Source organism: Aptenodytes forsteri, unplaced genomic scaffold (assembly GCF_000699145.1).
Source record: "Aptenodytes forsteri isolate BGI_AS27 unplaced genomic scaffold, ASM69914v1 Scaffold215, whole genome shotgun sequence".
Taxonomy (NCBI): domain Eukaryota; kingdom Metazoa; phylum Chordata; class Aves; order Sphenisciformes; family Spheniscidae; genus Aptenodytes; species Aptenodytes forsteri.
Window position 1 is genome coordinate 280,170 of NW_008795910.1, and position 12,057 is coordinate 292,226.

General features: G+C 47.4%; 1 protein-coding gene across 1 annotated transcript in view; it reads right to left on the reverse strand.

Moving 5' to 3' along the window:
- Positions 1-9,169, reverse strand: part of TOX2 (TOX high mobility group box family member 2) — a 141,325-nt gene extending 132,156 nt beyond the window's left edge. The window contains exon 1 of the mRNA XM_009284581.2: positions 8,925-9,169. Within this exon, the coding sequence (XP_009282856.1) occupies positions 8,925-8,930 (6 nt within the window). The 5' untranslated portion in view covers positions 8,931-9,169. The remainder of the gene's footprint in view (positions 1-8,924) is intronic.
- Between the last annotated feature and the right edge of the window lie 2,888 nt (positions 9,170-12,057).

Here is a 12,057-nt window from a genome sequence, read left to right on the forward strand (position 1 = left end):
AAAAAAAAAAAAAAAAAAAAAAAAAAAAAAAATATATTATATATAAAAAGTTGCCAACAAGACTTATTAACGACACAACTATTTTTTTCTCTCTCCTTTCCAGGAAGTGACTTTGCTTTCACCTCTCCTGATGTAGTTCAGGACGGCTGTCAGGATGCAGAGCAACGCTTGAGGCTGCTCATTCAAGCTGGCTCCAACCTGCTTCTTGCAAACACTTGAAGGAATGAGCATTCATTTATTCAGCTGCACACCAGTCACACGAAAACCAATAAATAACCACGCTGAACTGCTTGCAAAACATCCAACAGGTTGGAATTCAGTCGCACAAAACTATTCCTTAAACAATACATCTAGGCAAACGCATTCAGTAAAATATAACGGCATCAACACCCAATTTGTGAGCAGACAGAAGAATCACAGTTGCATAGGAACCTCATTCACAGTTACAAACTTGGCCCGTTCTCCTGGCACACGAACTGACTGTAATTCAGCATGTCCTTCAATTGACATCTGCTACTGGTCTCATGCACAAGGACTTTCTGTCTTGTATCACGCAAGAACGGTGGTTGAAAACCTCTAAGAATAAGCTATTTTCGGAGAGGCCTCATAATTCAAGAGAATCTTATCTACAGACTTTGTCTTTATATCTTTATCAGAAATGTTCTCCCGTTTATCTGATAACACGTAGATACATTTCTTTGTAACGAGATGCCAATGACAGCAGGAGCTGGCATCTCTTAAAGCGAGAGCAAAGCGAGTCAGCGGAACGAGCTGCCCCCAGGGGCGTACCTGGCCTTGAACAGGAGGGCAGGACGGAGACCTCCCCGTGCCATGCTCTAACCGCAGAGGTGGGCTCCTGGCCCTGCTCCAGCAGGGCTTCACGCTGGTGAAAACACGGAGATGGAGCGGAAGCACGGTATGAGCACTACCAACAAACCAACAAGCAGCTTCTCTCTGAGCCTACCTCCGTGCCAACCGCGAGTAATGACTGACTCTAAGCATATCCTCACCAGAATAAGGTCAATGCAAAAACCACAACCGAGCGTTAGAAGTATTAAACTCAGAGTCAATACTCCCTCAGTTGCTGGCAATACCGGAGTCAAAGGTTTAGACAGGACTCCCGCATTTTTAATCCATGTTTCGTTATGCTGGTAGTTTGGTACTGCCACTTCAAGACTTGTGCAAGGCTGCAGAGAACAAAGTCTTCTTGTAAGGACAATCCCAGCTAGAATACTGCTTTCATGAATCAGCAAAAGCTGTTAAACCCCTTTCTCAGCAAGATCTATGCTTGCAACAAGGTAAAACTCTTCCAGTGAAGAGTATCACCTTGTTACCACCATTTAATAGCAGAATACTGAAGAGACCCCATATCTCCCATTTTCCAACTACAGCAGATCTTGAATTTCATCTTCCTCTCTGCTCTAGGATTTAGTCTCAATACTCAGATGCCAACTTAGTCACGCAGTCACATCATTCTAGTTTCAAGTAATCCTGCGCCGTAGCATTTGCTGCAGGTGGTCAAACCAATTAGTTCAACACCTTTCCTTTCGAAATAACCATTGTGTTGTGAAGCTTCAAAAAAAGCTCAAAACACCTCCCAGCAGAGGCCAAGATGTCTGGATAATGACACAGATTAAAAACACAGACTGCCTGGAACTGCAGACTGCTGAAACAACACTGGGAGATCGGCTCTGACAATCTCTCTCGCCGGGTGTCACTGGTCCCCAGGCACCACAGCACACGAGCAACAGCGAACAGGAACAGCAAGTCCAAAGGTACATAGAAATGAGGAAAAAAGTACGAAGCAGAAGTGTTCATTGCAATGACCAAAAATAAAACCCAAACCCGTGCATCAGTTACTGGTTAGTCCCTTTGAGTTGAGCATAGGTACGTCTCTCTTCAGTATTAAGAGCGATTGAACATTTGTTTAACTCTTAGCAGATATTTAACTCTTAGCAGAAGACTGGATAGTACCCCAGGCCCATACTGGAGGTACTTGACTCCCACAGGCACTTGGAAACCCCAGCCCAGCTGAGCGGGCATGACAACCTGCAGTCCTCATCCTGCAGCTCATGTTATAGCCATCAGTCAATACTAATGCCAAACCTGTGGCGTGTTACACACGCACTACTGCAGAAAGGCTTTTAAAGTCATTTAATATCCTTGTTGGAGGTCACATTGAGACCTGGCACGTGCACATGGATTCGGAGCACACTTGCTTACACGGAGCATGAACACGGCCGCTAACGGCAAGAGCTGGGAACAGCAGAGTCACAAACTGGCCAGAAAAAAAATTCTGTCTTCCTTCATGCAGGGAAAATAGAAAAAGAAAAAATAGAAAAGAAAAACCAACAGAAACGGTTCATCAGATAGTTATAGCTAGCTAGAAACAAAAACCACAGCCACTTCAAGCTTGTGCACGGTGAAGTTTCTGGGGCACTCACCTCCTGTTTTTGTTTCAATTAACACAAAAGCAGGGGGTTTTTTTCAGTTTCTGTATTAAAAAAAAAATTACCAAAGGCCAACCTAGGGCCCTGAGCCCAGCACGGGGTGGGCAGCCTGCAGTACATGGCTCACCTGAGCAGGCACAGCCACCCAGTGAGCTTTACTGATCTCACTGGAGGCCATCCTATGTGTGCAACCCAGCGATTCCCTTCCACAGCTCTCCTCAAAACCCATTCGATCTTGCATTTGTTGCAGCAAGATTCCTTCTTCCCTGCCAGAGGAGAGCCTCCACGCCCGTACTTGTCGTATCTGGTTTTCTCCCCTTCATTCCCGATTTCGCCATGGCCACGTGGATGCTGCTCAACACCCCACGAAGCAGCTGGCCCAGAGGCATCAGGGCTTATTCTTTTTTTGGAAGGGGGAAGGAGCATCCAACATATTTCTTTGCAGGAAGAAAAAGAGAAATGTGATGGGGTGGGGTCCTGGCTTCCCAACCCACCAATTACGTCAGGGGAGAAGGGCTCTTGCTTGCAGGTTACAGGTTGGTACTAAACAGTCAGCATCTCTATTGAATACAAAATCACCTTATACGCTATTCTCAATCTTTAGTTAACCTGGCAAAGCCTCAGCCTGCTGGGTCCTGGGGCAGAAAATCAGAACCGGCAGAAAGACCAGAGAGGAAGAAAAGGCAAGGAGAGGGATGGGCAAAAGCACAAAAGCAGCAACGCAATAAGTCTAAAATGAAGGTAAATGCAGCTTGTTGCCCCAGGCCCCCGACTCTCCCTTCACCATCTTTCCTCCTCAATGCTGCCCGCTCCTCTTGCCCATGCATCTCACTCCTGCTGCATGCTGGGCTTTCAGAGAGCCTGTCCTACAGGGGTGCAAACCAGCTGGCCCGCCCAGCCCAGCTGCCAAAGGGGTGACGCTCTGACACCCCGCACATCTGCCAGCTCTTTTCTCCCAGGCAGGCTCCCAGGCAAGGCTTGGGGCTCAGCCTGTGGCCACTGCATGCTATAGGCAGGGATCACGTTGGGGTCTCATCCTGCGCTGGAAGGACCCAGGCACTCCAGAGGTCAGTGGGCAGCTCTGCTCATCAAGGAGTTCAGAGGTTTTTACAATGCTTTTTCAGTTTTTCTTACAGTTTGAGGACCAACAGACACAAGCACGAACATGCTGCATTTTGGGGCATTTGAAGACCAGCAGCATTGGTGGGGCAGCACAGGACAGGTATGGTTCCTTCTGCTGCTGGGACATCCAGCACAGCGGCACAGGCCAGCACACTCTGCTATATGCCCAAAATGCATCCCGGGATACCTCACTGCTCACTACATCTTCTGCCCTGCTCCTCTATCCGTGCCCAAACAGACCTGCCAGCATCCAGCTCCAACTTCTAGCAAAAGCAGGGATTTAACAGTTATCCCAAGCTGCACCAAAACCCAGTTATATTCAAATTCTAGAAATTCTCCAGATTCTCTATCTTGACCTTGGTTGATTTTAAACTCAAGACGTGGCCCTTTTTGTACCTCCCACCTGAAAAATAGTAAGAGATAGGGACAGACAGAGAACGAAGCCTTCCTTCCTCCTCCCCGTCAATATTTTATCACAGCAAACACCTGCCACGCAAACAGCCCTGGGAGAAACAGGAGGTTCGTGGAACTGCCTCAACAGCAACACAGACACCACAGGAAACAAAACAACCTGTACGAAGAGAAGAGCCGCGCTGCAGCACAGCCCACAGAGCAAATGTGTGCATGCTCCAGAGACGAGAGAAATTCTGCTTTTGCTTACGAGGGGGTGCAACTGCTCTGTCCCCACCAATTTCGGTTACAGCTTCTGCAAAGGGCCTTGCAAGCGGTGCAAAATCTTTTCCAGATATGCTCAGCTTTGGGGGTTTAAGTTGTAGTCAAAGGCAGAAAAGTCACTCCCTGCACTGAGTCACCAGCTTGCAGGTTTGGCACGAGGAACCTCCCTATGAAAGCACCGAGATTCACAGCGAGATGGTACACAGGGACAAGGGACATCAAAGAACAAGAAACATGGGGAATCCCTCATGGTTTCCTCTGAAGGATTCAGATTCAGCTTGCAAAAGCTAATCAGACCCCCTTGCCCAGGTACGAAGTATTCATCACCTCTTTTTTTTTTTTAACCTTCAGAGAACAGTGCCAAGACAAAAAAAAAAATACTATTACCAACTTCTACAGAGTCATGAGCTGTGCAGGAAACATCCCGATTCCTGCATCTCATCCGTGAGACAAGCGCTCCTCGATGCCAGTGCTCCTGGGAAGCGGCTGTGCTGCTGCCAGGATGACACCTCCAGGGAAGTCACCATTTGTTTATTACGGAGCACGCAGGGATCGGAGAGATGGGAGGTTATTATTTCTTTTTGAGATGTGATTTCAGGCTGTGAGACAATTTTAGACTGCACAAGCCTGAAATAACTCCCTAGGCCAAATTTATAACTTGTAACAGTCAGAACTATCATACCTACTTGTCATTTTATTAAAGACCCACATGACCCCCTGACTTACATATGCACTGGAGCTGTCAGCCCAGGAACCGAAAGCATCAGCGTCAGAGAGGCCAGGCCCCCTTTTCACAGTGCTGGTTTTGTCTCAAGGGTTTTTAAGTCATTAACGGCCATGGTGGGGCGGCTCTTCTCCACGGCCGCATCCCCCCGGCTGGCTGGTGGAGCAGTGCTGGGTCATCCCCAGAAATGGGACCCCACCACAAAGTCCAAAGCATCTCCAGATGGCGGTGGGCAGGAGGGGAGGCAGCATCCCCTCCGGAGCACGTTGGTATACACACCCCGTGGATGCTCCAAGGCCTGCATCTCCAGCCGCGGAGGACATGATGTAATGCACATCCCCACATCTTATCGAGGCTGAGATGCTGCACAGCGCCTCATTTAGTGGTAATGATCTGTACTGTCTCTTTGGCTTTCCCATTGCAACTATTCACCTCGATGCTTTCCCCTCAGCCTATCGCCGTATCTGGTGTATGCTGTAAAAAAAAAAACCAAACCAACCAAAAAAACACCCACTTTGAACAAAGTTATATAGAACGGTGTGACAAATACCAGATCATGTTCTGCTGATATGCTACACGCTCAGCAGTGCTGACAGGAGGCTGAAAGACCATAGCGTGTTTGGGGCAGAAACCTGCCCTTTTCTGGCAGGTTATGCCTCCCAGGACACAGCCTTGTGTCACGACTGGAGCCATTTCACTTGTGGTTCTGTGCAGGCTGCAAGCAAGGACCGACACGCATGGACACCCACGGCACTGGCTCACATGGAAGGGTCTTCTTGGGTCCACCATGGAGATAAGAAGAAGTCCCTCCTGATTTACGCTATCGATTTTACCTTCTCTATAAAAATAAAACCAAACATGAAGTTGTGGTCATTGACTGCATTAAGTCCATCTGCAGGAGGAATTGCCACCGTATCTGTGACGCCCACCCTCCCCTCACTGCTTGTAAGGACAGACCCTTTGCCACGAGATCGTCTCTCCCCAGGCCGTGCAGTGTGGGGACAAGACTAAATTATACTCTACAGGAAATATTGAGAAATCCAGCCTCTTTGGTAAAGCGATCCTTCCTAAGCACGAAAACCACACACCCATGATTGATGGAGCGGCTACACTTTCAAACAGTTAGCTCACGCAGACAATCCCAAAAGCCAGAAACAGAGCCCGTAAATGAGCACATACAACCGGCTGCAGAGACAAGGGTTAACAATCTTATCTAGGGTCACCAGAAGAAATTCCAAGTAAAACCCACAGCACGCAGATTTCCTGCTTTCTAACCCAATGCCCTATTTATACCTCTCTTTCTTCACAATGCCAGTGACAGCTTTTTCCTCGCTTACAGGCATGTTTCCTGCTTTTTGACTTGTGACTTTCATTTGTAGCTCATTTCCATAACCTCAGAAATGTAGTTTCAATGGAAGTGTTAAATGTACTGATAAATTCTTTGTGAATCTTGAAGTTATTGGCAGAGATAATGGGGGCAATTTACCCTGAATCAGCCAATTGAAAATTATATATTTCAAAATCCCTTAACGGAACGCAGAGAGGTTTATCTCTGACCGATAAGGTAACGCCTTGTTGCTGGTGAGACAAATAACAGAGCCTATTTCCAAAATACGAAGTCCCCAATATGATGGCAAATAGGCTCATCTGTACACAGTGACCTTCACAGTCTTCAATCTTTATCGCAGAGTACAGCGACTAACTGTAATCACGCGCAGGCACTGCCCCCGAGCAGCACCCAAACAGCCCTCGGTGTTAACTTTTCCATCCCTCCATCTGATCGGGCTGCACTTTGATTAACAAAGCATTTTTCTGCGTGCTGCTTGCACATTAACCAGGAGCATAGCATGGTCTTGCTGTACGCCACTCCTCCTATTTCTCTATTTAAAAAAGCAAGAGAGAAAGAGGAAAAAAAAAAAAAAGAGAAAGAAAAGACAGTCTCATCCGATCCTTCTCCCTGCCAGAGCACGAGCATCTTCAAAAACACTGGTTGAACGAATTGCACTAAATAATGAGGACACATGGGGGGACTAAAAGTAAAGAAAGACTAAAGCACAGATTTGCTGCAACATTTCCACTTCACTGGAGTTAGAAAGAAGACACAAGTTGCCTATTCTGGAACCAGACGTGGCTGGAACCGAACAAAACGGTATGGACAAGAGGCAAGTGGGGAAAAAGAAAACCCACAAAAGTCATCATGACTTACATTAGAATCTGAAGGTCAGACACGGAAAGAGAAGAGAGGGATGGGAACCACCTTGCAGGAGCGCAGGGGATGCTGCCTGGGCGAGGCAGGACTGCAGGGTGCGGGGGGCCCAACTTGAACTGCGGATGAAGTTAAGGAAATGCATTTTTAGATTCACTAGCAGGAAAAGCATCCAGCTAGGAAACTCCATCAGAGTACAGCCCGTCTTCCCCGGAGGGGATGCAGGGAGGGAGAAACCAGGGACTGAGGCATTTGAAATGAGATTAAGTGCCAGAAGCATCCTTTAGGAGCTGCTCGCAGCAGCCCAGGCCAGGCTGAGGTACCCGAGAGGACTGTGCCATCTCCTCCTCCATCACTCTAACAGCGGACGCCACCCATTCAGAATTACTCATGGACAGCAAAGCCCTGACAACAAAAGCCACAAGCACGAGGCCCCTGCACGCACACGAGGTACGGCACGGTGACACGTCCTCCTGATGCGGCAAGTCCGGAGCGAGGGGCGTGAACCCTGCAGCAAGTCAGCCGTGTGTCCTCACCCTTCTTCGAAGGCTTTCAGAGGTTAGAAACCCATGCACATTCATCACAGTCACGCATCACCAGGACTGAAACAGTGTTATTTCAAAAATTAAGTTGAAAATGTTAACACAAACCAGAGGAGCGAGGGAACAGGACCGGACAATAAAGCAACCATCTGACCCTAGCAGAGCTGCTTCCAGCTCCTGCTCTCCTACAGAAACACACGCATCTCTGTGCCCCATATAAAATATTTGTGCATCCTACATAATTTAGAATCCTATTCAATAACTTGACTCCCGTATTTTTCATAGCAGCAAATTCCATGAATTTTGCATTGAATAAAAATTTAGCAATCATAGCAGTTGCTAATTTCTGTGCTGTGCTCAGAGCAGCCTTTCACTTCCCCATAATGATTTTAAAACATTATCCTGCTGTTTCCTTTTTTCTATGCCCGGCATTGAAGAGCTCTGCAAATTATGTGAATAGTGCTGCTCTGAAAAAAAAAAAAGAAAAAATTCTGTAAGGGAGAAAAAAATTAAATTCAATCATCACTCTACCCTCTGTGAACTGTGAAAGTCCTGGGAACATGAAAAGGTGCTTTCTAAAGGATGTTAAGCATTCAAAAGATTAGACTGCAATGTGCAATTAAATGTGTTCCACAAACCTTTGTCAGAGTACCCAAAACCTTACTTCTGCATGAACTTAAAATCCTCCCACTGGGAGCTTGTTCAAGTGGTTTACTTTAAACCTGTACTTCACATATTCCATACCTTTCACTTTTATAATTCTTCAACACATGCTAACACTGGCAGAGTTAATAGTAACTGACTAATTTTAAACCCTGTGATTACTGGAGCTGATTTATATAGTAGCTTCACTTCACAATACTGCGAATCATGCACGCGGTAATTGCCAAGTTCAATTTTAGCTCTGTCATACTGAAGCATTAGTTTTTATGCCTCAGCTGTTGCCTCCTCCATGCTATAGAGGTAAGTTGATAATGCAGTAGGTTTTGCTGTTAAATATCATAATATTATGATACCCCGTGTCAGATTCTTGCAAGCTTTGTGAGCTATGCATCATCTATTAAGCAAATACTTTATTAAAGGAACGGTTTGAAAAGGTTTCTATTCTAATTTAGCTCAGAACACAGAATACTGGAGGGGAAAAAGAAAATAATGTAATGATTTAATTCACCACCAAAAGTGACTTGGTGGAGAGAAGCACTCACCGTCATCAGGGCTCTGTGGTAGGAGCTGCAAAAGGATTAAACTAAAGCCTGTAAACAAATACCCTCCAGGCGAGGCCCCCCCCTCACCCTGGCCTCGGGCCACAGCCTCGTGACACCCATACAAGCAGTGCCAGGAGCTGTTTTACCCCCAACGCAGGGAGTTTTGGGGCCGCGGGGCCCCGGCCGTGTCCAACAGCAGGTTGCTTCTTGACCAAAGCCCAGATATCTCAGGGCGACCTTCCCTCCTGTCCCCCCGGACGCGGCTGGCAGGGCTCACGGAGCAGAGGTGGGACAAGCAAAGAGGAAAGGGTAGGAGACAGGAGAAACCAGATACTCCTCGCTACCGAGAGAAGGAGCTCTGCAGCCCAGGGATGAGGTGCACTTGCAAGAGAAACATGACAATGCTGCTGAACTGCTGCTGCCGCCTCTTCGCTGAATATACAGCTGGGCATTAGCAGTAATCTCTTAATAGCACTTAAATTCACCCATCTCTCGGGCTTCACGTTTTAAGATTTTTGTTTTTTAAATGAAGTCTTCTCATATCAAATTTAATAAATGTGGGCAAACTGGAACTGCCTTCTTTTCCCGTTCACACGTGCCATCAATGCCTAAGATCAACTGGAACTGCCTTCTTTTCCCATTCACACGTGCCATCAATGCCTAAGATCAATGAAAATGGCAATGTGAACTGAAGTCCCCGAGTATCAGAGAAAGCTTCATGCCATCGAGGGATGCCCAAGGCACAGCCCCGGGGATGGAGACTGGGTACCACCTCTGTGCCAGGGAGGAATCAGGTGTGGTTGGGGCTGAGGAGTGGGGTCTCTGCAGTGGTCCAGAGTTGGTGATCTTTGTCATCCTTTGAATGAAAACAGCACAATGCAACAGAAAAGTCTGTCTTCCTTAACACCTACGTGCTTACGCCTGTGGGACAGTCTGCATTCATTTTAACCCCTTCTTCTCCTCCACAGCTCCCCCATCCCCAGGCAGATGCAGAGACCCCGAGCCAACACCTACGTGCTGGCCCCTGTTGGGGACCAGGGGACCCCCTTCTGACGCCACTGCTCAGTAGGCGCTTAGTCATTCGTCGGATTGGGGAAATTACCTCTATCAGCGCTATCGTTCCCCCATAAACCACAGCTTTTACGTACACAGGACAGACACGCAATTCACGATATTCACCAACAACATGGATCTCGCTCCAGCTCTGAAGTTCGTGCATTAGGAACTCGGCAAAACCCACGCAGACAGTGGTTACCAGTTCAACGGTCACCTTTCCTGTTAACCCTCTCATCATTGTAGCAAGGAGACGAGCATGGAAGAGGATGAGCTCCTCTTTTACCATTTTTTCTCCCCCAGTTTTCCAAAAGGAAAAGAAACAAGATAACATGCTAAACAGGGAGCATCTTGCAAGCCTGGAGAGCTGCAGCTATACTCCGGCGTGGCTCAGAGCAGCGCCCAGGGCTCCCATACCACAGGCAGCCACGTGCTCTCTGTGGCATTTCGTATGGGAAGGTGGGACATTTCACACAGAGAGAAAGGGGAAGGAAGAATGTGAAAATTTCGCCAAGTGTGTGGTCACTGGGAGGAAGGAATAGGATTGATGAATTTTTCGGCTTTGATGATTTTGGTAAAACCATAAACCACGTGCCTCATGCTTCAGGAGACTACATCACAAATTAATCGACCATAGTGCCCAGGGAATTCAGAAGTGGAATGGATTCTTTGATGTCTGAAGTCCCATTTTTGCAACCCGCCAGGGATGTCTGACCAGTCCGATTCGTTTTAGAGCCTCTTCTGAAGTCAGTGCTGCTGCAACGCAAACCGCTGGTAGCTGCATCAGGCTCTGCATAACGTAGTTGTAGGATGCTGGTGGCATCTGTCTCCAGAGGTCTTCTGGAGCTAAAGATGAGCTTAAACCACACTTTCTCACTTGCATCACATCTGTACTTTCTTACAATCATCTAATGATTTCCCAGAGTGCAAACTCCCCATCAAAGTGAAGGAAGATGCCACAGCCCAGCAGCAATCTCACCAAGCGTATGACTTGCAAGAACAACGATTTCCCCAGCAGCAGGCCAGGACCAGTCTCGTGTCGGACATCGGCCCCTCTCAGCACGCAGTGCAGGACCGTGCTCCAGTCTCGGGTACCACGTACTAGACATGCCGGTAACACAGAACTGGGCAGCACTGAGATCCTTCTAAAAAATAATCCTGGAAAGAAATTTTCTGGTAGCAATATAATTTCTCTTTCCCTTATATACACGCTCTTTGTCCATCTTTGCTATTTTTAGGCCCCATCCTTTACTAGGTGTTTGCTCGGTGCCCAGTAGAACCCATCTCAGCTGGGGCCTCAAAATTCTGCTGGACCACACATAGTTGCAATAATACCCAACCCCAATTTTTGCGATCTCCTAAGTTTAAACAAAGCCTTGCAGCCACATTAGCCACAAAGGAAGCCAGCAGAGCTTGTCCATCCCCTCTGCTCACGCAGAGCTGGGACTCCCCACTGCCACCACTATGCACTTGCCTGCAAAGCAGCAGGGGAGGTTTGCATCCTATGGGCACATCCTCGCTGCAAACGCAAGGGCTGGAGCTTGCACAGCACTTTTACCACCCATAGTTTCATGGCTTCACACCAGCTACGAGCTCCGTTTCACTTTTGGACAGAGAAGGGGCATTGCCACATCCAACACTGGAAACCTGCGTCCCGGAGGAGGCTGCAGAGCCCAGACTTGCACGAGCAGCACATCACGCACAACCCTTCACAGAAAACACCTCCCATCCAGTCGGGAACTAATCCCTCCAGCAAGATATCCAAGTCATCCCCACCTGTGTTTTACAATTCAGAGATAACGAACTAACTGCAACATTAAGCTTAAAATAAAAACGTTGACACCTTTGCACGAAGAGATCTCGACTTCTCTTTCTAATGCATTTAGCTGCTTTTAAAGTGTCACTTATTGCATTGGAAACAAAACCAAACAAAAAAAATGTCCTCGTTATTTTACGTGGAAGGAAAAGAGGCAAGCAGGTGGCCTTGACTGCACGAGTCTCTTACCACACTGTTATGTGACTAAACTGAACGTTTACACAGGACTGAAAAATTGTTTGCAATGGGCATGTAGACAGCAGA